General features: G+C 40.2%; 1 protein-coding gene across 2 annotated transcripts in view; it reads left to right on the plus strand.

The window, feature by feature from the left end:
- LOC109906621 (protocadherin-7) overlaps nt 1–19,230 on the plus strand; it is a 211,150-nt gene extending 191,920 nt beyond the window's left edge. Inside the window, exons 4-5 of one of the 2 annotated variants that reach the window (XM_020504430.2) lie at nt 13,577–13,595; nt 14,767–14,880. In XM_020504430.2, the coding sequence (XP_020360019.1) occupies nt 13,577–13,593 (17 nt within the window). In that variant the 3' untranslated portion in view covers nt 13,594–13,595; nt 14,767–14,880. Of the gene's footprint in view, nt 1–13,576; nt 13,596–14,766 lie in introns of both variants that reach the window. The other variant, XM_020504427.2, reaches the window with a different exon arrangement.
- Nucleotides 19,231–23,056: the final 3,826 nt, after the last annotated feature.

A 23,056-nucleotide genomic window follows, 5' to 3' on the forward strand; every position in this document is an offset into this window, starting at 1 on the left:
GAGCACTTCACCGTAAACTATATTAACTCTCTTTCTTCATGAAATATCCATATTTGCACATTATTATATTACAGTATACAGAATTATTATTACCATGATTATTTGAACAGGGACAATGAACAACAAAACATCAGTCTCATCAAATAAAATACAATTTTATTTGTCACATGTGCAGGTGTAGACCTTACAGTGAAATGCTTACTTATAAGCACTTAACCAACACTGCAGTTTTAAGAAAAATAAGTATTAAGTAAAAAATAGATAAAACAAAAGTAACAAATAATTTAACATCAGCAGTAAAATAACAATAGCGAGTCTATATATACAGGGGGTACTGGAACAGAGTCAATGTGCGGGGGCACCGGTTAGTCGAGGTAATTTAGGTAATATGTACACGTAGGTAGAGTTAAAATGACTATGCATAGATAATAAACAGAGAGTAGCAGCAGCGTAAAAGAGGGGTCTGGGTAGGTCTTTGATTAGCTGTTCCGGAGTCTTATGGTTTGGGGGTAGAAGGTGTTAAGAAGCCTTTTGGAACTAGACTTGGTGCTCTGGTACCTCTTGCCATGTGTTAGCAGAGAGAACAGTCTATCCCTAGGGTGGATGGAGTCTTTGACAATATGTAGGGCCTTCCTCTGATACCGCCTGGTATAGAGATGGCAGGAAGCTTGTTCCTAGTGATGTACTGGGCCGTACGTACTACTTTCTGTAGTGCCTTGCGGTCGGAGGCCGAGCTGTTGCCATACCAGGCAGTGATGCAACCAGTGCTATTGATGGTGCAGCTGTATAATTATCCTTTTGAGGATCTGAGGACCCATGCCAAATCTTTTCAGTCTGCTGAGGGGAAATCGGCTTTGTCGTGCCCTTTTCATGACTGTTTTAGTGTGTTTGGACCATGATAGTTTGTTGGTGGTGTAGACACCAAGAAAGTAGAAGTCTCAACCGGCTCCACTACAGCCCCATCGATGGGAATGGGGGCGTGCTCGGTCCTCCTTTTCCTGTAGTCCACAATCATCTCCTTTGTCTTGATCATGTTGAGGGAGAGGTTGTTGTCCTGGTACCAAACGGCCAGTCTCTGACCTCCTCCCTATACGTTGTCTCATCGTTGTCTGTGATCAGGCCTACCACTGTTGTGTCATCGGCAAACTTGATGATGGTGTTGGAGTCATGCCTGCCATGCAGTCGTGACTGAACAGGGAGTACAGGAGGGGACTGAGAACGCACTCCTGAGGGGTCCCTGTATTGAAGATCAGCATGGCGGATGTGTTGTTACCCTTACCACCTGGGGGTGGCCCGTCATCAAGTCCAGGATCCAGTTGCAGAGGGATGTGTTTAGTCCCTGGATCCTTAGCTTAGTGATGAGCTTTGAGGGCGCTATGGTGTTGAATGCTGAGCTGTCGTCAATGAATAGCATTCTCACATAGGTGTTCCTTTTGTCAAGGTGGGAAAGGGCAGTGTCGAGTGCAATAGAGATTGCATCATCTATGGATCTGTTGGGGCGGTATGCAATTTGGAGTGAGTCTAGAGTTTCTGGGATAATGGTGTTGATGTGAGCCATGACCAGCGTTTCAAAGCTCTTCATGGCTACAGACATGAGTGTCATGGGTCTGTAGTAATTTAGGCAGGTTACCTTAATATTCTTGGGAAAAGGGACTATGGTGGTCTGCTTGAAAAATTTTGGTTTTACAGACTCAGTCAGGGACAGGTTGAAAATGTCTGTGAAGACACATGCCAGTTGGTCAGCGCATGCTCGGTGTACACGTCCTGGTAATCAGTCTGGCCCTGCGGCTCTGTGAATGTTGACCTGTTTAAAGGTCTTACTCACATCGGCTACGGAGAGCGTAATCACATAATCGTCCGGAACAACTAATGCTCTCATGCATGTTTCATTGTTACTTGCCTTGACGCAAGCATTGAAGTAATTTAGCTCGTCTGGTAGGCTCGTGTCACTGGGCAGCTTGCGGTTGTGCTTCCCTTTGTAGTCTAATAGTTTGCAAGCCCTGCCACATCCGACGAGCATGGGAGCCGGGTTAGTACGATTCAATCTTAGTCCTCTATTGACACTTTGATTGAATCGTACTACACCGGCTCCGATGCTCATCTGAGAAATTATGCATTGTACCAGATTTAGCCAACAGCTAATTTCCGTCTGCAGTCCGGAAGCAGGGGCGAAATATGGCCTGGAAAACATACCTCAATCCAGGGTTGAGAAATGTGTTGTACTCCGAATTGATAATGGGACAACTCTGAGCATTTCTCATCCCTGGATTGAGGTGGGGCGGCAGCGTAGCCTAGTGGTTAGAGCATTGGACTAGTAACCGGAAGGTTGCGAGTTCAAACCCCCGAGCTGACAAGGTACAAATCTGTCGTTCTGCCCCTGAATAAGGCAGTTAACCCACTGTTCCCAGGCCGTCATTGAAAATAAGAATGTGTTCTTAACTGACTTGCCTGGTTAAATAAAGGTAAAATAAAAAATAAAAATAAGGTACGCTTTCTGAGCCATATTTCGCCGCGTAGGCTCCGCGTTGTCTTAATATACACCGGTATGCTGTCTGACTCTAGTGCAGTTGTAAACAAGCGGGTCTGTTCTGCTGGTTAGTGAACATATAAACAAGAAAAATATTATATATGAACAGACAACATACAAACATCATACATTTATAAAATAAAATGACAAAGTAATAATAAACTAAGGTCAAGACATACAGTTAAGTTTCCACACAGAAGTCATGTCATTGCACATAATAATCATCGGACACATTGCTATTGGACCTATGAGTTGTAAAAACAAATAGTGGGGGAAAAAAAGCTACAAAAATGGCTCACAAGGGTCTACAAACCTACCGTTCTTTTAACCACTTTTTCACCTTTTGTGTAAAAGCAATGACACTCTAGCCACAAATTCGTCGAAAGCTGTTCTACACACTGGAATTCTACAGTTTCCATTCACTGCTCCCCTAGTATGTGACCCTATAGATAGTAAAGTGGTCACTTGAGCAAGTCCATGTAAACATTTTGAAAAAGCCGCTTGGTCATGTGAAGTTCTATTTTTTCTTAACTGCTATGACTGATTTTATTATCAAAGCGTGCCAGTGGACTTCTGGTAAGCACTGTATGCTTTAGTGAGAAAGTGTTGGGATCAGATACAACTACTCTTACCCACCCCCAAAATGAAAAATCCCCCCACCCACCACTTCTCACCTGAATGCATTTCTTTTGTGTAAAGGGATTGGGCAAGGGCAACATTTGGGGTTGAGAGTTACCCATTAACTTGAAGATACATTTTCAACCAAAGCTTGAGACCCTAAGTCTATATGTATTGTCTATTTTTTTAAACAATAGCTGTTGATGACTTCTCAAATGCTATATAGGCCTGAAATCACTTCAATAGCAACACTGAACAGTGCTTTCAGAAAGTATTCACACCCCTTGACTTTTTCCAGATTTTGTTATAGTACAGCCTGCATTTATATCAAATCAAATCAAATTTATTTATATAGCCCTTCGTACATCAGCTGATATCTCAAAGTGCTGTACAGAAACCCAGCCTAAAACCCCAAACAGCAAGCAATGCAGGTGTAGAAGCACGGTGGCTAGGAAAAACTCCCTAGAAAGGCCAAAACCTAGGAAGAAACCTAGAGAGGAACCAGGCTATGTGGGGTGGCCAGTCCTCTTCTGGCTGTGCCGGGTGGAGATTATAACAGAACATGGCCAAGATGTTCAAATGTTCATAAATGACCAGCATGGTCGTATAATAATAAGGCAGAACAGTTGAAACTGGAGCAGCAGCACAGTCAGATGGACTGGGGACAGCAAGGAGTCATCATGTCAGGTAGTCCTGGGGCATTTATAATAGTTTAAATTGAGATGTTGTGTCACTGGACTACACACAATAACCCATAATGTCAAAGTGGAATTATGTTTAAAATGTTCTTACAAATTAATAAACAATTTAAGCTGAAATGTCTTGAGCCAATAAGTATTTAAACCTTTTGTTATGGCAAACCTAAATAAGTTCTGGAGTAAAAATGTGCAAGTCACATAATAAGTTGCATGGAATCACTTTGTGTACAATAATAGTGTTTAACACGATTGTTTTATGACTAGCTCATCTCGGTACCCCACACATACAATTGTCTGTAAGGTCCCTCAGTCTAGCAGTGCATTTCAAACACAGATTCAACCACAAAGACCAGGGAGGTTTTACATTACCTCACAAAGAAGGGCACCTATTGGTAGATGGATAAAAAAAGACAATGAATATCCCTTTGAGCATGGTGAATTTATTAAATACACTTTGGATGGTGCATCTATACAGCCAGTCACTACAACGATACAGGCGTCCTTCCTAACTCAGTTGCCGGAGAGGAAGGAAACTGCTCAGGGATTTCCCCATGAGGCTAATGGTGACTTTGCAACAGTTACTGAGATTAATGTCTGCGGTAGGAGAAAACTGAGGATGGGTCAACAACATTACAGTTACTCCACAATACTAACCTAATTGACAGAGTGAAAAAAGGAAGCCTGTACAGAATGAAAATATTCCAAAACATGCATCCTGTTGGCAAAAAGGCACTAAAGAAATACTGCAAAACATGTGGCAAAGCAATTCACTTTTTGTCCTGAATACAAAAGTGTTATGTTTGGGGTAAATCCAATACAACACATTACTGAATACCACTCTCTATATTTCAAGCATAGTGTTGGCTGCGTCATGTTATGGGTATTAAGGACTGAGGAGTTTTTAAGGATAACAAATAAATGGAATGTAACTAAGCACAGGCAACATAATAGGGGAAAACCTGCTTCAGTCTGCTTTCCACCAGACACTGGGAGATGAAATCACCTTTCAGCAGGAAAATACCCTAAAACACAAGGCCAAATATAAACTGGAGTTGCTTACCAAGACGACATCGAATGTGGACTAGTTACAGTTTTAACTTAAATCGTCTTGAAAATCTATGGGAAGACTTGAAAATGGCTGTCTACCAATGATCAACAGCCAAAGTTTGAAGAGTTTGAAGAATAATTTGCTTATATTGTACAATCCAGGTGTGCAAAGCCCTTAGAGACGTACAGAGAGACTTACAACTGTAATTGCTGCTAAAGGTGATTCTAACATGTATTGACTAAGGGGAGTGAATACTCGTGTAAATGAGAAATGTTTGTATTTCATTTTCAATTTGCAAAGATGTAAAAAAAAATGTATTTTGCACTGTATTGAATTATTAAGATATCTCTCAATAATCATTTTCATAATGGCACGTGTAGTTGTCAGTTTCAAAAGTCAAAGCTAAGTTGGGCTTGGTAAAAACCATGGATGGGAAACCAAATGGAAAGCTATAGATAGATTAACTCTCCTGTTGGAGGTCCTGCCAAGCCAATTGTTGTTGCTTTCTGATAGTGGATATAATATGGAAGATCTGACATTGCTTCAGAGGTACAAATTCCGTATATTTTATAAAAGGTTTGTCTTTGTTGAAAATTGGTTACCATTGTAAGAACATTTCCAAGATAAATACGCAATGCAGAGGATGAGAGGTCAATATAGTACTAAAGGTCAAGAGGACTAAAAGTCAATAGAGTACTAACGATCAATGGAAATATTGTTTTTTCTGTAATAGGGGATTATTGAACAATGGGTCAGAGACATGGGAAGAATTTCAGTCCGGGACTCATAGCTACATGGCATGTTCTCATTGGCCTAAAATTGATTATACATTGAATCTGAAATAGCATACTTGTTATTTGGCCATTGGCCCAGTTTTATTGCAAGGAATTTTAATTGGTCAACCACAGGCTAGGGCTGGGTTATAAACTTCATCCTGTTCCTTTGTTCTGTGGAGAGACTCACGGAAGAGAATCACTGAGGACAGGGGAGAATGAACATCTACCATCTACCTCCCCGCATGATTTGTTCTTTTTGATGAATAAACATATTTTCCTCCCCCTGATTTGCTTTGAGGTCTGTGTTATTGAAGAGTAACATCAACTAATAACACTTGGTGCCGTGAACCGGATGAATTGGTCTTGAACAACAACAAGGAAAAACTCATCAACTGTGTGTTGATCCAGGGAAAAGAAAGAAAGGGCTGAGCGCAACACCATGTGATTCAACTATTAATCTCCTGATTGACTGCTAACATATTGCTGGGTGAGTCTAGACCGATATAATTTAAAAGAACCAAATCAGGTTTAAAGTAGTGCATGCAATGAGTAATATGTGTCTGTGATGTATAAGGTTCAAGTCCTTTGTTCTGTTTGTTAAAACTTTATTATAGGGGTTCAGGTCCTCTATTAAAAGGTTAGAGTCCTTTTTGTGAAACCTTCTTGTTGCATAGAAGTGAGTTCCTAGTTGAGTGGTAATTTTTACACGTGTGGGTAATGTAAGCCTTCAACAAGCTTTTGAAGGGAACACAAGTTTTATGGGTAACCAGGCCCTACAGAAACAATTTGTGTTCTATAATACAGTATATATATATATTGGGGTTAAATAGATATATAAACATAGAGATATATATTATACAACTTTAGAAGTTAATGTAATGCCATTATGTGAGAAAACCACTCTGGAAAAGGGCGAGACATGAAAACCCCAATACAAAAACACACCACAAAATAAACCCACGTCACACCCTGGCCTGGCCAAATAAATAAAGAAAACACAAAATACTAAGACCAGGGCGTGACAGTTTCAAAGTAGAGAATTGTAGGCAAGAGATAATAAAGAAATAGTCACTGTTGACAAAGATGGAATATGGAATCTGTCTGATAGACATTCTCTGTATTTTTCCCCCCAAGCTTTTTGTATAACTCCTTGACAAAGACGGTCTTTAACTGTTTTAGCCGAAGTAAGAAAACAGGATGAGAAATTATTTCTGGAGAATTATGACAGGACATTGCAGAGAGATATAGATCGTTTGAGAGCTCTTGGTGAACAGATAAAAACCTTGAAAGGAGAAATTCAACAATTACAGGCAAGGGTTGTAAAAAAAGACTCCAACATGTGAACCCTTTGTTCCCTCAATCTACCCTCAGGCTGAGTTGTGCAAGGATGATCGTGTTTCAAGCATCTGGTCAGCACTGCCTGGCTTGGAGTCAATAGATTCTGACAGCGATGATGAACAATGTCTTAGGCCAACCAGAACACAGGTTATAAAAGGTAATAAATACAAACCTCCAGTGACAGTAATCACACATAAATCAGCATCTCCAAAACAGTTGGATGAATGAAATATCCACGAGAAGTGGGTATGAAAACATAGGACCATTTGAAGCGTCATAAGAAACTCTAAAATCTACATCCTTATGATGGGTTACGGTTATTAGCCTTTGTTTTGAACAACTGTGAACATAGTGTACTTGAAGAAGAGGTTTATAGAGCTGTGGGTGGTGAAGAGCAAGATGTGGCCGATGATGGAGAGCCATACATGTTTTTCTTAAGGGGTCTGACCAATGCAAGCACCGAAAGTGTTCAAAAACCGAAATAACCGTTTGTTGAATTTGGAGAAAGGTTTAGAGCAGAAGTGGTTAAACACAGTGGGTTACCCAACATGTAAGATGAAGACGCACTCAATTCCTCCAAAAATGGGGCAATCACACATCAGCTGATGCAATCCATACATGATGATTTGCAAAAAAACCTTTTGTTTCCACAACTACGGACTGGGAGAGACAAAACTATGGTGACATCATGAACAGGTTGTCATGACTGGACAGAGACATCATTCAACATAATAAACCGGCTCTCATCAGAGTTTTGCTTGTTCCGAGTGAAACCAACAACATTATTTGTTCAGCAGAAGAGAAAACTAGTGAAAGTCATTATTGCAGGATTTCTGGTCACTGGCAATGAGAATGTCGGAAAAGAAAACATGTTCTTATGAGGAATTGCCAGGAGAAGCAGGGTCCGTCTAAGGGAAAATGGAATCAAGACAAAAGCCCCAACAACACAATGCTGATGCAGAAATGTAAGAAGCTCTCTCTGGCTCAGCATCAGAGTTTCCTAGATACTGTGGAGGGAAACTTAATAGACTCTTCTTACATCCCATCTCAACTGGTAAACATCTGAAATCAGATGGAATATACAGTGGGGCAAAAAAGTATTTAGTCAGCCACCAATTGTGCAAGTTCTCCCACTTAAAAAGATGAGAGAGGCCTGTAATTTTCATCATAGGTACACTTCAACTATGACAGACAAAATGAGAAAAAAAATCCAGAAAATCACCTTGTAGAATTTTTTATGAATTTCTTTGCAAATTATGGTGGAAAATAAGTATTTGGTCAATAACAAAAGTTTATCTCAATACTTTGTTATATACCCTTTGTTGGCAATGACAAAGGTCAAACGTTTTCTGTAAGTCTTCACAAAGTTTTCACACACTGTTGCTGGTATTTCTCCCTCGATCTGGGGTTTCACGCAAGATCTCACCCCGTGGGGTCAAAATTATCACAAGAACGGTGAACAAAACTCCCAGAACCACACGGGGGGACTTAGTGAATGACCTGCAGAGAGCTGGGACCAAAGTAACAAAGCCTACCATCAGTACCACACTACGCCGCCAGGGACTCAATTCCTGCAGTGCCAGACGTGTCCCCCTGTTTAAGCCAGTACATGTCCAGGCCCGTCTGAAGTTTGCTAGAGAGGATTTGGATGATTCAGAAGAAGATTGGGAGAATGTCATATGGTCAGATGAAATCAAAATATAACTTTTTGGTAAAAACTCAACTCGTCTTGTTTGGAGGACAAAGAATGCTGAGTTGCATCCAAAGAACACCATACCTACTGTGAAGCATGAGGGTGGAAACATCATGCTTTGGGGCTGTTTTTCTGCAAAGGGACCAGGACGACTGATCCGTGTAAAGGAAAGAATGAATGGGGCCATGTATCATGAGATTTTGAGTGAAAACCTCCTTCCATCAGCAAGGGCATTGAAGATGAAACGTGACTGGGTCTTTCAGCATGACAATGATCGCAAACACACCGCCCGGGCAACGAAGGAGTGGCTTCGTAAGAAGCATTTCAAGGTCCTAGCCAGTCTCCAGATCTCAACCCCATAGAAAATCTTTGGAGGGAGTTGAAAGTCCGTGTTGCCCAGCAACAGCCCCAAAACATCACTGCTCTATAGGAGATCTGCATGGAGGAATGGGCCAAAATACCAGCAACAGTGTGTGAAAACTTTGTGAAGACTTACAGAAAACGTTTGACCTTTGTCATTGCCAACAAAGGGTATATAACAAAGTATTGAGATAAACTTTTGTTATTGACCAAATACTTATTTTCCACCATAATTTGCAAATAAATTCATTAAAAATCCTACAAGTTGATTTTCAGGTTGTTTTTCTCTCATTTTGTCTGTCATAGTTGAAGTGTACCTATGATGAAAATTACAGGCCTCTCTCATTTTTTAAGTGGGAGAACTTGCACAATTGGTGGCTGACTAACTTTGTAGTAGATCTTTGTTGTAGATACGGGTGCTGAAGTCACTTTATTGGCCATATCTTATGCAAAACACACATGTCCTCAGTACACGGGCAAGAAGATGAGAGCAACAGGAGTGGGGTGGGGGGGTGGGGTGGGGGTTGCAGATATGAAACAGACCAAACCCTTATCAATTTCTATTGGTCCAATGAAGATTGATGCAGGGGTGTGGATAGGCTCATTTGAACAACCTATTTTAGGCCTTGATGTTATTATGCAACTTGACACTACATTGAATATTTCTGAAGGAAAGGTGACGTGGCAAATTAGACAACTGCAGGGATAAACAGTTCAGAATCATGCTATTTGGACTATGAAGAAAAATTAGTGTGGAACTTTGGATATGGAAGGTGTTACCCCACCTTGCACAAAACAATATCCCATTAGCAAAAGTAGTGATTAAAGATCTATGGGACATGAGTGTAGTTGAAAAGACACATTCTGCCGACATGCTGTTCATACTCTTTTGACAATGAATTGAGCTGCACAGGTCACAGCTGCTCGTTGAAACAAATGGTCGACAGTGTTGGATGCTCCTAACATCATACAACGTGACACACCATGTAATCCAGCTACTCTGGTGCTTTCTCCAGATACCACATTACTTGAACACGACTGCTGTGAGTTGGTTTTGGATCAACTCTCTGATGGGTTTATTAAGAGTCATCCGTTGGAAAACGCTGACTTTATCTTATACACAGACGGTTCAAGCATTGTGGAGGGGTGTGTGAGGAAGGCAGGCTGGGCAGTTACTACAATGGACAATGTGATAGTGACAGGGACGTTACTGGCGCGAACATCAGCACAAGTGTCGGAATTGGTGGCTTTGACTGAAGCATGCAAGCAGACTGAAGGAAAACGCTAATATCTACACAGACTAAAGGTATGTTTTTGGTGTTACCCATGATTTTGGAAAAATATGGAAAAGCAGAGGATTCATAACATCACTGGGATGGCTCTACTGAATGCTTTGCAGTTACCTGGACAAGTTCCAATTTTGAAAATGAAAGCACATGGAGAAATCATGAACAGAGAAGTAAAATAGGCCTGGGGAATAACTCCCAAGGGGGGGCATGACGTAATACCAGGACATATGTAACAGAGACATTAGGGCCAATATGGGCAGGTCCTTATCAAGTTTTGCTCATAGCGAGGTCAGCAGTAAAAGTCCAGGGAAAATCACGATGGATACATGTCACTTATTGCAAGGTTTTCCATTTTGATGACAAAGTGGAGCCTGGAGAATTAAGAACGTATTGATAAATAAAGAACTTACTTACCAATTGGGGGCCAGTCTCGGGTGAAGAAGCATAGAAAGATGATCAGAACCTGATAAGCTCCTATGTTGTACACCGCAGTCATCATATTAGGGAAATCAATTTCTCTTAAAACCAGGACATGGTTACTTTCACTTTTTTGTTTCCTTCGTTACAGGTTATGAGAATCTACCGTCTGAACCTGAAGCAATATTCCTTGATCCAAGGACTGTACCTGAAATGATACAAGATCAATGGTGAAGTGTTCATTAGATAAGTCCTTATCAACCAGTGGAACAGAAGAAGAATTCCTCACTACTGGCAGACTGTCAGAAAATAATCTCTAATAGTTATCTACAGTATATGGGACTGATACCAGTGTGAAAGAGCTGGTCACTTTTAAATGACTTGGTGAATGATTACCTTGCCAATAGGACGATTGAATATTATTGTCTTGTGGACAATTATTTTTTTGTGTGAATTTCCTCATAATTATTACAGGATGTGGTAGGAATCGTAAGGGACATCATCATTACACCTGTTAATAACTTATTTTCTATAACTTTGTTTGAAATCTATTTCTTATTGTAACAGCAAGTAAAATACGCCCTTTGTGTTTTGTAGAAATGCAAGGTGTTTAATGTACATGATTTTATGCTTACTGCTAATGTTTTTTATACTGTCTATTTTTTCATGTTTTTTATTATTTTTTTTCAACATTTTTTTTTTAGGAATATTTATTTTTAAAATGGTCTAGAGGGAAGTGTAAGAATATTCCCAAGATAAATACACAAAGCAGAGGATGAGAGATCAATAGAGTACTAAAGGTCAAGAGGACTAAAAGTCAAAAGAGTACTAACGATCAATGAAAATAGTGTTTTGTCTGCAATAGGAGATCAATGATCAATGGGTCAGAGACGTGGGAGGAATTTCAGTCCGGGTCTCATAGCTACAGGGCAAGTTCTCATTGGTCCAAATTGTTTATACATTGAACCTGAAATAGCATACTTGTTATTTGGCCATTGGCCCAGTTTTATTGCAAGGAATTCTAATTGGTCAACCACAGGCTAGGGCTGGGTTATAAACTACATCCTGTCCCTTTGTTCTGTGGAGAGACTCACGGAAGAGAATCACTGAGGACAGGGGAGAATGAACATCTACCATCTACTTCCCCGCATGATTTGTTCTCTTTGAATAAACCTATTTTCCTCCCCCTGATTTGCTTTGGGGTCTGTGTTATTGAATAGTAACATCAACTGCTAACACCATGATGACATAATCCTGTGGGTGAAATTTCACCCTCAAAACAACAGTTAACATTGATAACTTTTTAGAAATCCAATGTATTTTCCACATCGATTCCACATCACTATACGTTGACAAATTACATTGAAAGAATGTTGATTCAACCAGTTTGTGCCCAGTGGATGGTTCTGATCAAAAATGTTCAATTCACGCTTGTACAGAGATTGCAATGGATAGTTTTTTTGTGACCAACTTGTAATACAATAGGAGAAATATGTGAGAAAGTAACATAGCGTGCATATAAACCTTAGTTTAGCTTAGAATCATCACATCTTGTATTTTTATACTAGTTTCTGTATGTCAGTCAAAAACAAAAAGTGTGTTGGAAAGGTTTGTGACCATAATAGCATCAGCATTAGCAGCTCAGCTGTTAAAATTAGTAGTATAGCTAGATATTTTCCCTGTGAGAAACATCACTATAGGTGGCATGGTATGATATATACTGTTGTAGTTCTCAGTAGAAACCTTCCTAGCCCTGTGTATCTCTCACTGAGGGCAGTGGAGGTGATAGCTGTAGGCTGGACAGTATACCCACGAGACCTTAGAGAAGTGAGAGGGCCTCCTCTTCCCTACTCTCCTTTCTCTCCGAGGTGCTGGGAGTGTGATTGGGGCGAGAGGGTGAGTAGGGCGATCAGACGAGCTCCGACACTCAGGAGCGAGAGGGCCGGGGTGTGGGTAGCAGCTCAGGACTAAAACTTTGATGGCTCAATTGTAGGCCAGACTGGGTGGAAGAGCCAATCAGGGCAATTCTTCCAAGCAAAGAGGCATGTCTTTGCTCAGACAGATATGTGATCTCTGGTTTTATCTACCTGAATGCTCAAACATCAAGCGTCACTCTGGGGAGAAAGGCGATATATTACTTTATTCTTTCTTTCTTTCTTATTTTTTGCCATTTTCCATCCATTCTACAGCTGTAGTTACCATTTCGTCATTAATGTCGGGCATGTTAGCAATCAACAGTGGTTGCCATGACTCCATTCTCTTTGTTCAGTGTATATTTTGCTGAAATTAATATTTTTTCTATGGTTCACAAATAACATGGACAATACACCAAATGTCTTGTCTAGGTCTGCATGTACTGTAGCTACTACCTTAGCACTGACTTCATATGGATTTGTTACGATCCATGGCAACAAGCGATTTTTTGTATTGACATGCATTTCAGTGGTGAAAAGGGCAAGGGTCTCACAAAAACAGAGGAATGGCAGACATGATGTATTTGATACAAGATGCAGATTTTATAAGATTCCTTCTAATCAGACAAGCAATTATGGGGATCCAACATTCCAATCAACAGAACTATATTGCTCTCATTCTTTCTCCCTCTCTTCTCTCTATCATTTTGTTTATATGTCTATCTCGATTCACACTATACATGTTTCTGCACATATCTTTGATTAGATACATTGATGCCTTGTTTTATATTGAATTGTAGTCTCATTCAATGCAGTGGGGAATTTCTCATACAGTATATTTTGAAAGTGCCTACAATGCCAAGCACAACCAGTGATTATATTCTATTCTTCCTTTACAGGAGAAAAAGAGCATTAAAAGTAAGCCATGGTTAAAATAACATTTTAAGGGCGGGGCAGCATGCTTTCTAGATCTGCACTTCACCCCCTCTTGCTTGTTTTTTTTCATACTTCACATCTTTCTGGTCATTGGCAGACCACATCTAACATGGCATCTGTTTACTGTAACCCTGGCACTGGCAGCTTTTAACATCTCGCTTTTAACTTAGAACTGAGCTTGTGAGGTCGATTGTTCTGTCGCATAAGATATATCGTTTCTGTCACTCGTCTGTTATTTTTTGATCTGTTTTTATGCAAAAAAAAATCTGTAAGTAATAATACTAAAAATTAATAGTACCGGTAGCAGTTGTGGCATAATAGTAGCTCTATTGGTGATATTCATTGTACACTAGTTGTAGTGATGGTTTTAGTGCTGTATTCAATGTATACAATGTATCTTTCAGAACAAATAACATGTACTGTAGTTAATCTTATTTTCCTTCATCTGTCTGGTAAATGATTAAGGCCCGTAGTATTAGATGTGATTGACTAGCAGGCTACCTAGATCAGACTGTGACTATCTCTAAATAAGAAATGGGCTTATATAGAGCTGGTTATCACGCTCTCTTTAACATACTCACACATGTCTACATACAGTACAGCAGCATACGCCCACATACAGAGTAGATAGCATTACACATCATTAGACAATGGTTTATGAGCAACACAATTTTCACCCGCCCCACATTTTGAAGCATGACATTATTTCAGCTATGACTCACTGTTTTCAGTTTGAGATGTTGTCGTCGTTCGGTGCAATGTTCTTTTTTAACTTAGATTTTGTTTGTTTTGTTCATGTGGTGTGTGTTCTGCATGAAAGCAAAAGCAATTGTATCAATTAAATCTAAATACATTTGCCAATGATACAATTGAAAGCATAATGCTTACATTAGTCACCAGTAACCATGGCAACCAAACATAATTAGATGTATTTTCCTTGTCATCCAATTTTCAACGTCGAGATGTACAGACTAACGCATCTAATGGCAGAAACATAAACTTCCTTTTAACAAATGTAATGTGTCCCATACCATAACCTAACAAACACTTTTAAGATTTAGCATTTCTATTAATAATATGTCCCACATATGTCCCATTTCGGAGAAACGGAACACTTTCACTAACGACCCTTCTCTCTTCTCCTTCCCTTCAGACACACGGCCCTTGCCCGACGTAGCCATGACAGGCAAGTGCACCCGGGAATGCGATGAATACGGCCACTCTGACTCCTGCTGGATGCCTGTGCGCACGTCGCCTGAGCGCCGGCCCAAGACAACCACAACCCAACAACCAAAGCTTTCCACCTTCATGACTGGCGGTGGCAGCGGCAGCAGCCCTCCCGAGCAGCAGCAGCAGCATCCTGGCAGCCAGGAAGCCCTGGCCGCCATGTCCAATGGAGACCCCTCCTCCCACGTGATGCTGGGCAATGACCGCAACCGCAACCTGCTCAACAAGAAGACAGCCTCCTCCTCCTCCTCCTACGAGGGCTTTGGCTCGCCCAGTTTTAGCCCACCGGGGGTTGAAGAGAGGGTGGTGGGTCACCCCATTGAGGAGATCCCTCTGGCCCCCACCGGGGAGTACAAGCCCTCACCCTGCGGCACGCTCACTCGCCGGGAGGTCTACCTGTGAGGGGGGCGGGGGAAGTAGCGCCATGGTACATAAACATCAACAATATAGTAGGTTACCACAACGACAACAACTAAAGACACTTTTTACTGTACCAAATGTACCTTGGCTGAGCAGGAAAGGTCCAAGGATAACCCTTCTCCAAGACAACAACAACAACAACAACATGAAACAATGCTAAAAGCTACGTGGATACAAGCATAATCCCTTTTAGATTTCAGATTCTGACCATATCCTGCAAGAGGAAGAAGAGGGTGGGGCTATTGGTGGGACTCAAAGCGAGACATTGGGTAACTGCTGCTGGCCGGCCAATGGGAACATTACTGCTGCCTGACCAACTAATTTCCATAAAACGTGCATGCATTATCTCTCCCTGTCTCTCTTTAAGACTGTACTGTACAAAAGAGGATCTTTCTTTATTTTCCGCTCTTTTTCTATAACTGTACTTGTGAACTAGTTTGAGTGTGACAATGAAATGTGTGACAAAGGACCGATGTCATGCCTTTTGGGGACTTACTGACACTCCCACCCTCATGCAAGCGTCATATAGCCTACATACAGTAATGTGTCATATATCACATCACGTGTCATGACACCTTTGTGCTACTCACTCTGGATTCTGGATTCTGCATTTCAACAGTTTATGATTCAATGTTGCTTTCTCATTCAAAAAGAGACCCAAACACAACCAAACAACAATAGACTGCGAAGGCTACTAGCATGGCATCATCATTAACATTTGGGAAAGACTAAGCTTTAACTTTCTGTCCTGTGGATGAGACTGTGTGTATCGCCTCATTCATAGGAGAATATAATTAACAAAATGGACTAAATGGAGCCAATGTGGTTGGCAATGTCCAAGCCACAGTAGTCTCTGACCCACAGGATGAATGAGGAAATTATGTCGAAGTATGCTTATTTACCAGTGTGCATATAATACTCTCTTTGCCTCTTTCATAGACACCTATAGAAGTGAACATTGGACATATACATCGATTCAGACCAATACTCTAAAGCTCACTTTCCCCTTCTCTCTCTCTCTTTCTCTATCTTTGGATGGCCTGAAAGTTGAAGACAAAAAATACATTGGAGATGCAAGTTTCTATCTAGAACCATGACCAATCTGAACTGGTTGGCGGTCTTTGCTTGAGTTGCGTAATATGTTTGTACGTAGTTGTGCATATATTGATTCCTATTCAGATGAAAGTTTCCCACACAGACAAGCAGACACAAATTCACACAAATCAACACACAGCTAACATGTCATGGTAGATTTGAGTTGAGTTAGTTGAGAAAAATGCTGGGGATGTAAAAGCATGCATGATAGGGTAGGTTGAGCTGGTCGAGGAAAACTATGTTTTGAGGTTTTTCCGTTAACCTTATTTTGTGTTAAGGTGTGTGCTAGAATGAGCAATAAATACCATATTGTACACAACACTGACATGACCACACTCTCCTATCACATAATGGTAAGATTAGTACTCTAACAAGGTCCATGTTCAACTACCCATAAATGGAGATGTCACCAGTGGTGGAAGTACATTTCCATATGGCACATCTCAATGAATTACAATCGAAAATACCTATTGATGTACAGTTACAAAGAGGCGTGGGGAAAAAGACACCAGTTTAGCATCTTACAAGTTTGTATGTGAGAGAAACCAAAGCATAGGAAACAACAAACTGGCATGAAGGTACATGGGAGAAACTACAGTACTACTACAAGTTGCTTTAAATACATGCATATGTGTAAGTGTATAGTGAGAGCATAGGTTGAATTGAGCACGGGTGCGACGTGTAGGCAAACGTGTAGGCATGTAGGCAAACTATTTTGGACAACCACATATACACAGAAACACACACAATATGAAGACATTGTGCCTCCTTACCCATCGCTAGTGGTCTTTTTCACTGGTGAGTAGGCACAAGGTCTTGCCACCATAACCGAGCAAAAGAATATCAGATAAATATCAGATGCAATGGGAACTCTTTTGTATGTTAGCTAACCCTTTGGTTCAAAACAGACTGCTTTTTGGCAGTCCACCAATCTGTAAGTACTACTTGTCGTTCGAAGAAGTGTTCCTATGCTTATAAACTGTATACATACGTACTTTTTATTGCATGTTTAAAGGGAATTTACTTACTCAGAAGGAGAAAAAAAATTGAAGGAAAATACAAAAAAAAACTTACCCTGTGAACATGGATGTCCATCTTGTTGCTTGCTTTTGTTATACCTAAACTGACATTAGCCATGTAGTATGACTTAGTATATCAGTTTGAGGAGGAAGAAATGTATGTTTATTTAGCATATTTCTTTAACTTTCCATCATATTTCTTTGATTGTTTCTTTCATTCCTGTCAGACAAATTTCCAGAACGTTCCCCATTCCACTGAACAAACCTTACAGTTATAACATACCTTCAGTTCAAGGTTGCTCACCTGTAATGTCTGACTTACATAGTACAGTAAGACGATTTGCAACTTTGTACTGGCATTGCATTTCCATCCCCCCTTTTCTCTCTCTTTTTTTTCTATTTGATATACAATAACAGTCAGAACCGTGGAAATAATCATCTTTATGTGTTTTCTTTTTTTGGCATATTTTCTGTTGACAATTTGTATATTTAGAGTGCTTCTGTAAAAAAAGAAAAATGTTTAAAAAAAACTAAACTATAGAGTGAATTCAAAATATGCAATTGTGCCTTTTTATACCAATTGGTATGATTCAATGTTGGTTTGGAATGGTACAAAATCAGTTATGCTGACATGCTTTCTAAAAGTAGTGTGGATGGTATTTATGTCAAATTTTAAATAACTCCTGAAGATTCTTATACGATAGAGGAAAAATACAATGACTTTCTGGCTTCTCCGGATGTGACCAGTCAAATGTCGGTAAAAGCCTGATACAGTAGATACAGTGTGGTACATTGATACAGAGTGGTCTTGATGTGGTCTTTATGTGGAATGTTCAAGGTGTGAATCTCCATTCCTAGCATAGTGTGGTTTCATGAACCAAATTACAACTTTTTGTACTGCTTAATATTAGTAATAATGACAATATATTCTAACAATTATTATCCTATGGTGTTCTGCTAATGTACATGTTCAGTGCAACAACCTTATGTGCATGAAACACTCTTCCGGATTAAACACATTGGGGCTGGTAGAAGAAAAACTTGGAGACATTTGACTGTTCAGGATGCGAGGAAGCCTGGAATTGCTAATATGGAGGTTGAAAAAAGTTGCAAGGTAGAGATGCTGACAGAATACACACCTCAGGATGTACAGCAACCCCTAATACACACTCACAAACACACATTTACAACACATACATTACAAAAAAATTAAACAAAGTATTGGAAACAACAGAGAAGTAGTGTAGTAGGTTCTCGTTGTGTTATAACATAAAGGAAATTGCATGTCTTTTTGAGAAAGACCGAGAAAGGGATATAGAGGGAGGTAAGTGTTATATATATGAGCTTTTTTGATTAACTCTTTACTCAAACATTCAATATGCTACTTGTGCTTACTACTGAATATACAATATTATTTGATAGAAAAGAAACAGGGAGAAAATCAATTGGTCTTTCCTTGACCTGGTAATCCACAGATGACTGTCAAGTTTGGTTTTTAGAAAAATATATTTAAAAAAGTATATTTTTGCTACCTGAGGTGTATGTTTAGTCAGCTCTCTCTCTTCTATTAGTTGTTCAGCATTCACAGTCTGTGATGAAATTTGTGATATTAACCATAAACTATTTGTCCTGCGACTTGGATGTTGATATGGAAATTGAGGAAACAGTTTATCATTGTTTATTATGATTCACTATGCACGCAGCTTAGCTGAACATGGCAAAATGTATTGAACGCAAGCCCACTTCTATTTATGAAATCTTTTACATAATGTAATTTGCTTTTGTACAGGTTTCTGTAAATAAACTGCTTGTCATTTTCGTCTGTGCAGAAATTAAAATATAACATGGTAAAACTATATGGTATATATTGGTTTGAATTAGTGTGGTTTCATACAAGCCATTAATCAATCACTACATATATTGACATTCATATTATTATTATTAGTAGTAGTATACATTTTATTATATACTGTATACATGCTAGTGCACTGCTAGCCAATCAAATATGCATACATAACCTCAAGGGAAAAGTTTAATGTTATAATAGAGTGAAACACTGACCTTTGTATGTGTGTGTCTGAGTGTGATTTTGTGTGTGTGGGTCTGTTGGTCTGCCAGTGTGTGCGTGTGTGTGTGTGTGTGTGTGTGTGTGTGTGTGTGTGTGTGTGTGTGTGTGTGTGTGTGTGTGTGTGTGTGTGTGTGTGTGTGTGTGTGTGTGTGTGTGTGTGTGTGTGTGTGTGTGTGTGTGTGTGTGTGTGTGTGCTATCTGGCCCATATGTCTGGGTGATATATGAGGCGACCACAGGCCAGGTAATTAAGGATCCATTCCGTTCAGTTCCCTACGCTCTGATTAGGACCAACCCCAGCACCAATGGTGTCTTAATAGAAAACTATAATGCTCCGTAAAGTTACATCTCCAAAGTTCAATAATTTGGAAAACTTTTTCTCTCTCAACTCCCACAATGGTGCTTTCCAACATAAGGGAGTGGTGTGATAAAAAGTGTTTGCAATATAGCTGTGTTATATGTTCTGTGGGGTTTATGCTCCGTGTGATTACTCATAGGCCTCACATAGAGTTGCTCTCTGCATTGTTGTGTCTGATTTCCCCTTCCTGAAAAAAATGTATCTGTCTCTGTATTTTTTTAATGCTGATCCCTTTTCAAATAACATATTTCCCCAAAATGTTGTTTCTGTGATCAAATGAATACAGGACAAATTTGGTTTAAAATATGTTGAAATTCTAATTGCATTTATATTACTCTCTGTGGCAAGTGTGGAATAATCAGCAGGAAAATATACATTTTCTATCCAGGGAAAGGGAAATTAAGACAAATTAGAATGAATGTGAATGTAATTAATGTTTAAGCAATGCATTCCAAGGAATTGTTGTGGAAGACTATTTCTATGAATTAAGCAGGGCTTTGAATATGAACAATTCCATGCATAATGTATGGAGTTATAGTTTGCGAAACCACAGTTACAGAAAAATAAATGCCATTCAAGCTCATCGTGAAGCTGTTCATAACTGACATGCTGTGCAGTACACTTACAAACTATTCAATGTTTTTCGCTCTACTGTTTGAATAACAAGATTTCAAGATGCCATTCTATATATATTTTTTTATACCAATAGCATCAAAACAGAGATTATTTAGTTCTTCCACATCCATGTATCCAACACACTGATTTCCTGTGTACTTGCGTGAGTTGCGGTCTGGGACTCGACTCAGGTCTAAGATAGAGAGATTGCCCTACAGTATGCACCTCCAGTCAGGTTATTTTGTGAGATACATGGTGTAGTGTAGGGATGGGGGGTTGGGCAATGTTATAAGCAGGAAGGAGGTCCTTCCTGGGTTCCTGTCATGTTCCTGGACCAACCAGGGCAGAGATAACGTGGGACATGGAGGAAGATCAAGACAAGAAAAGGTACAGTAGTATCAGAACAATAAAAGGCATGGAGGCGGTGGCCTTGGAAGGCGTGTTGGTCTTTAAAAAAGAGGAGACCGTTAGAGAGACAGCTAGGGGTTGAGAGAGAGAGATCAAAGCAAGGAGAGACAGTACCCAAAGCCAGAGTATGTAAGCTAATTAATGACATCATTATTCACCTCTCACAGTGCAAAGAGAGGACGACATTTAGAAATGAATTTCACTCCCATTAAAACCCAATGGAGCAAACTAACGACCCAGAATATTATCAGTGAGCTGAATTCTTCCATAAACTATATAAGAATTACAATATAATATCCCCTAAAATGTTTTGTCTTAAAATGTTTATTTTTCTGGTACATCCAAGGGGGAAATGGTATCCAAGGAAAAGGAGTTTGTTTTGTTAAATTGATTTTATTTCATATTTATTTTTCCAATGCACTGAGAGATTGAAAGCCAACTTTTATGTGTTCTGGAATGAACAAATAAAGAACTTCAGAAGAAAACTCCTGCAATAACTTTGATTTAATTGTGATGATATAAATTCTATCACAGTTTATTTCACTGGCTATCACACCCCCGAGGATGATGTCATTATGTCTTCATTTTATTGCATTCACAGCGAGGACAGACACACAAACTGTAACACACTCAGGGGAAAAGTCAAACACATACACACACAGTAATAGACTTCACTCACTGAAGGAAGTTATCTTTGAATCTGAGAAATGTTGATACACTTACTTTCTCAATGGATTTGTGTGTATGTGCATGTGTGTGTAAGCGCATGAATGCCTGTGTGTGGGTGTTGTGCATTGCTGACACAAGCCTTTCATCCAATGAAAATGCCAATCCCACCCATCAATCATTTTGCAATTGATCCCATCCGGCAATGGACAGCTCTCTCTGTGTCAAATGGTGCGACTGAAAGGGTGGGGTCAGGTATGACAGGTGTGAGGCAGGGTGAGAGGGTTACCAGTTATTACCCAGGAGGCTCTCAGGGTGGTTTAACGCCACATTATATATTAACCACAATGACTGGTGACTAGCGCATAGCCTATCACGTAACCTTTCAACGCAGATGAGATGGGAAATGTAACATGTGAGCTCGAACGTATATAATAGATATCAATCAAAATGATCAACAATAGGGCAATTACACTACATGACCAAAAGTATGTGGCATTAATATGGAATTGGTCCCCCCTTTGCTGCTAGAACAGCCTCTGCTCTTTTGGGAAGGCTTTCCACTAGATGTTGAAACATTGCTGCGCGGATTTGTTTCCATTCAGCCACAAGAGAAATAGTGAGGTCGGGCACTGATGTTGGGCGATTAATCCTGGCTCGCAGTCGGTGTTCCAATTCAACCCAAAGGTGTTCAATGGGGTTGAGGTCAGGCATCTGTGCAGGTCAGTCAAGTTCTTCTACACCGATATCATCAAACCATTTCTGTATGGACCTTGCTTTATGCATGGGGCATTGTCATGGTGAAACAGGAAAAGGCCTTCCCGAAACTGTTGCCATAAAGTTGGAAGCATGGAATCGTCTAGAATGTAATTTTATGCTGTAGCATTAAGATTTCCCTTCACTGGAACTAAGGGGCCTATCCCGAACCATGAAAAACAACCCCAGACTATTATTCCTCATCCAAAAAACTTTAAAGTTGGCACTATGTATTGGGGCAGGTAGAGTTCTCCTGGCATCAAACCCAGATTCGTCCGTCGGACTGCCAAATTCATCACTCCAGAGAATGGGTTTCAACTGCTCCAGAGTTCAATGGTGTCGAGCTTTACACCCCTCCTGGCAACGCTTGGCATTGCATATGGTGATCTTAGGCTTGTGTGTGGCTGCTCGGCCATGGAAACACATTTCATGAAGCTCCTGACGAACAGTTCTTCTGCTGACGTTGCTTACAGAGGCAGTTTGGAACTCAGTAGTGAGTGTTTCAACCTAGGACAGATGCTACGTACTTCAGCACTCAGCGGTCCCGTTCTGTGAGCTTGTGTGGCGTACCACTTCGCAGCTGAGCCATTGTTGCTCCTCGACGTTTCCACTTCACAATAACAGCACTTACAGTTGACCCGGGGGCAGCTCTAGTAGGGTAGAAATTTGATGAACTGACTTGTTGAAAAGGTGGCACCCTATGACAGTGCCACATTGAAAGTCACTGAGCTCTTCAGTGAAGCCATTCTACTGCCAATGTTTGTCCATGGAGATTGAATGGATGTGTGCTCGATTTTATACACCTGTCAGCAG

This window comes from Oncorhynchus kisutch, linkage group LG16 (genome assembly GCF_002021735.2).
Source record: "Oncorhynchus kisutch isolate 150728-3 linkage group LG16, Okis_V2, whole genome shotgun sequence".
In the NCBI taxonomy this organism is placed as follows: Eukaryota; Metazoa; Chordata; class Actinopteri; order Salmoniformes; family Salmonidae; genus Oncorhynchus; species Oncorhynchus kisutch.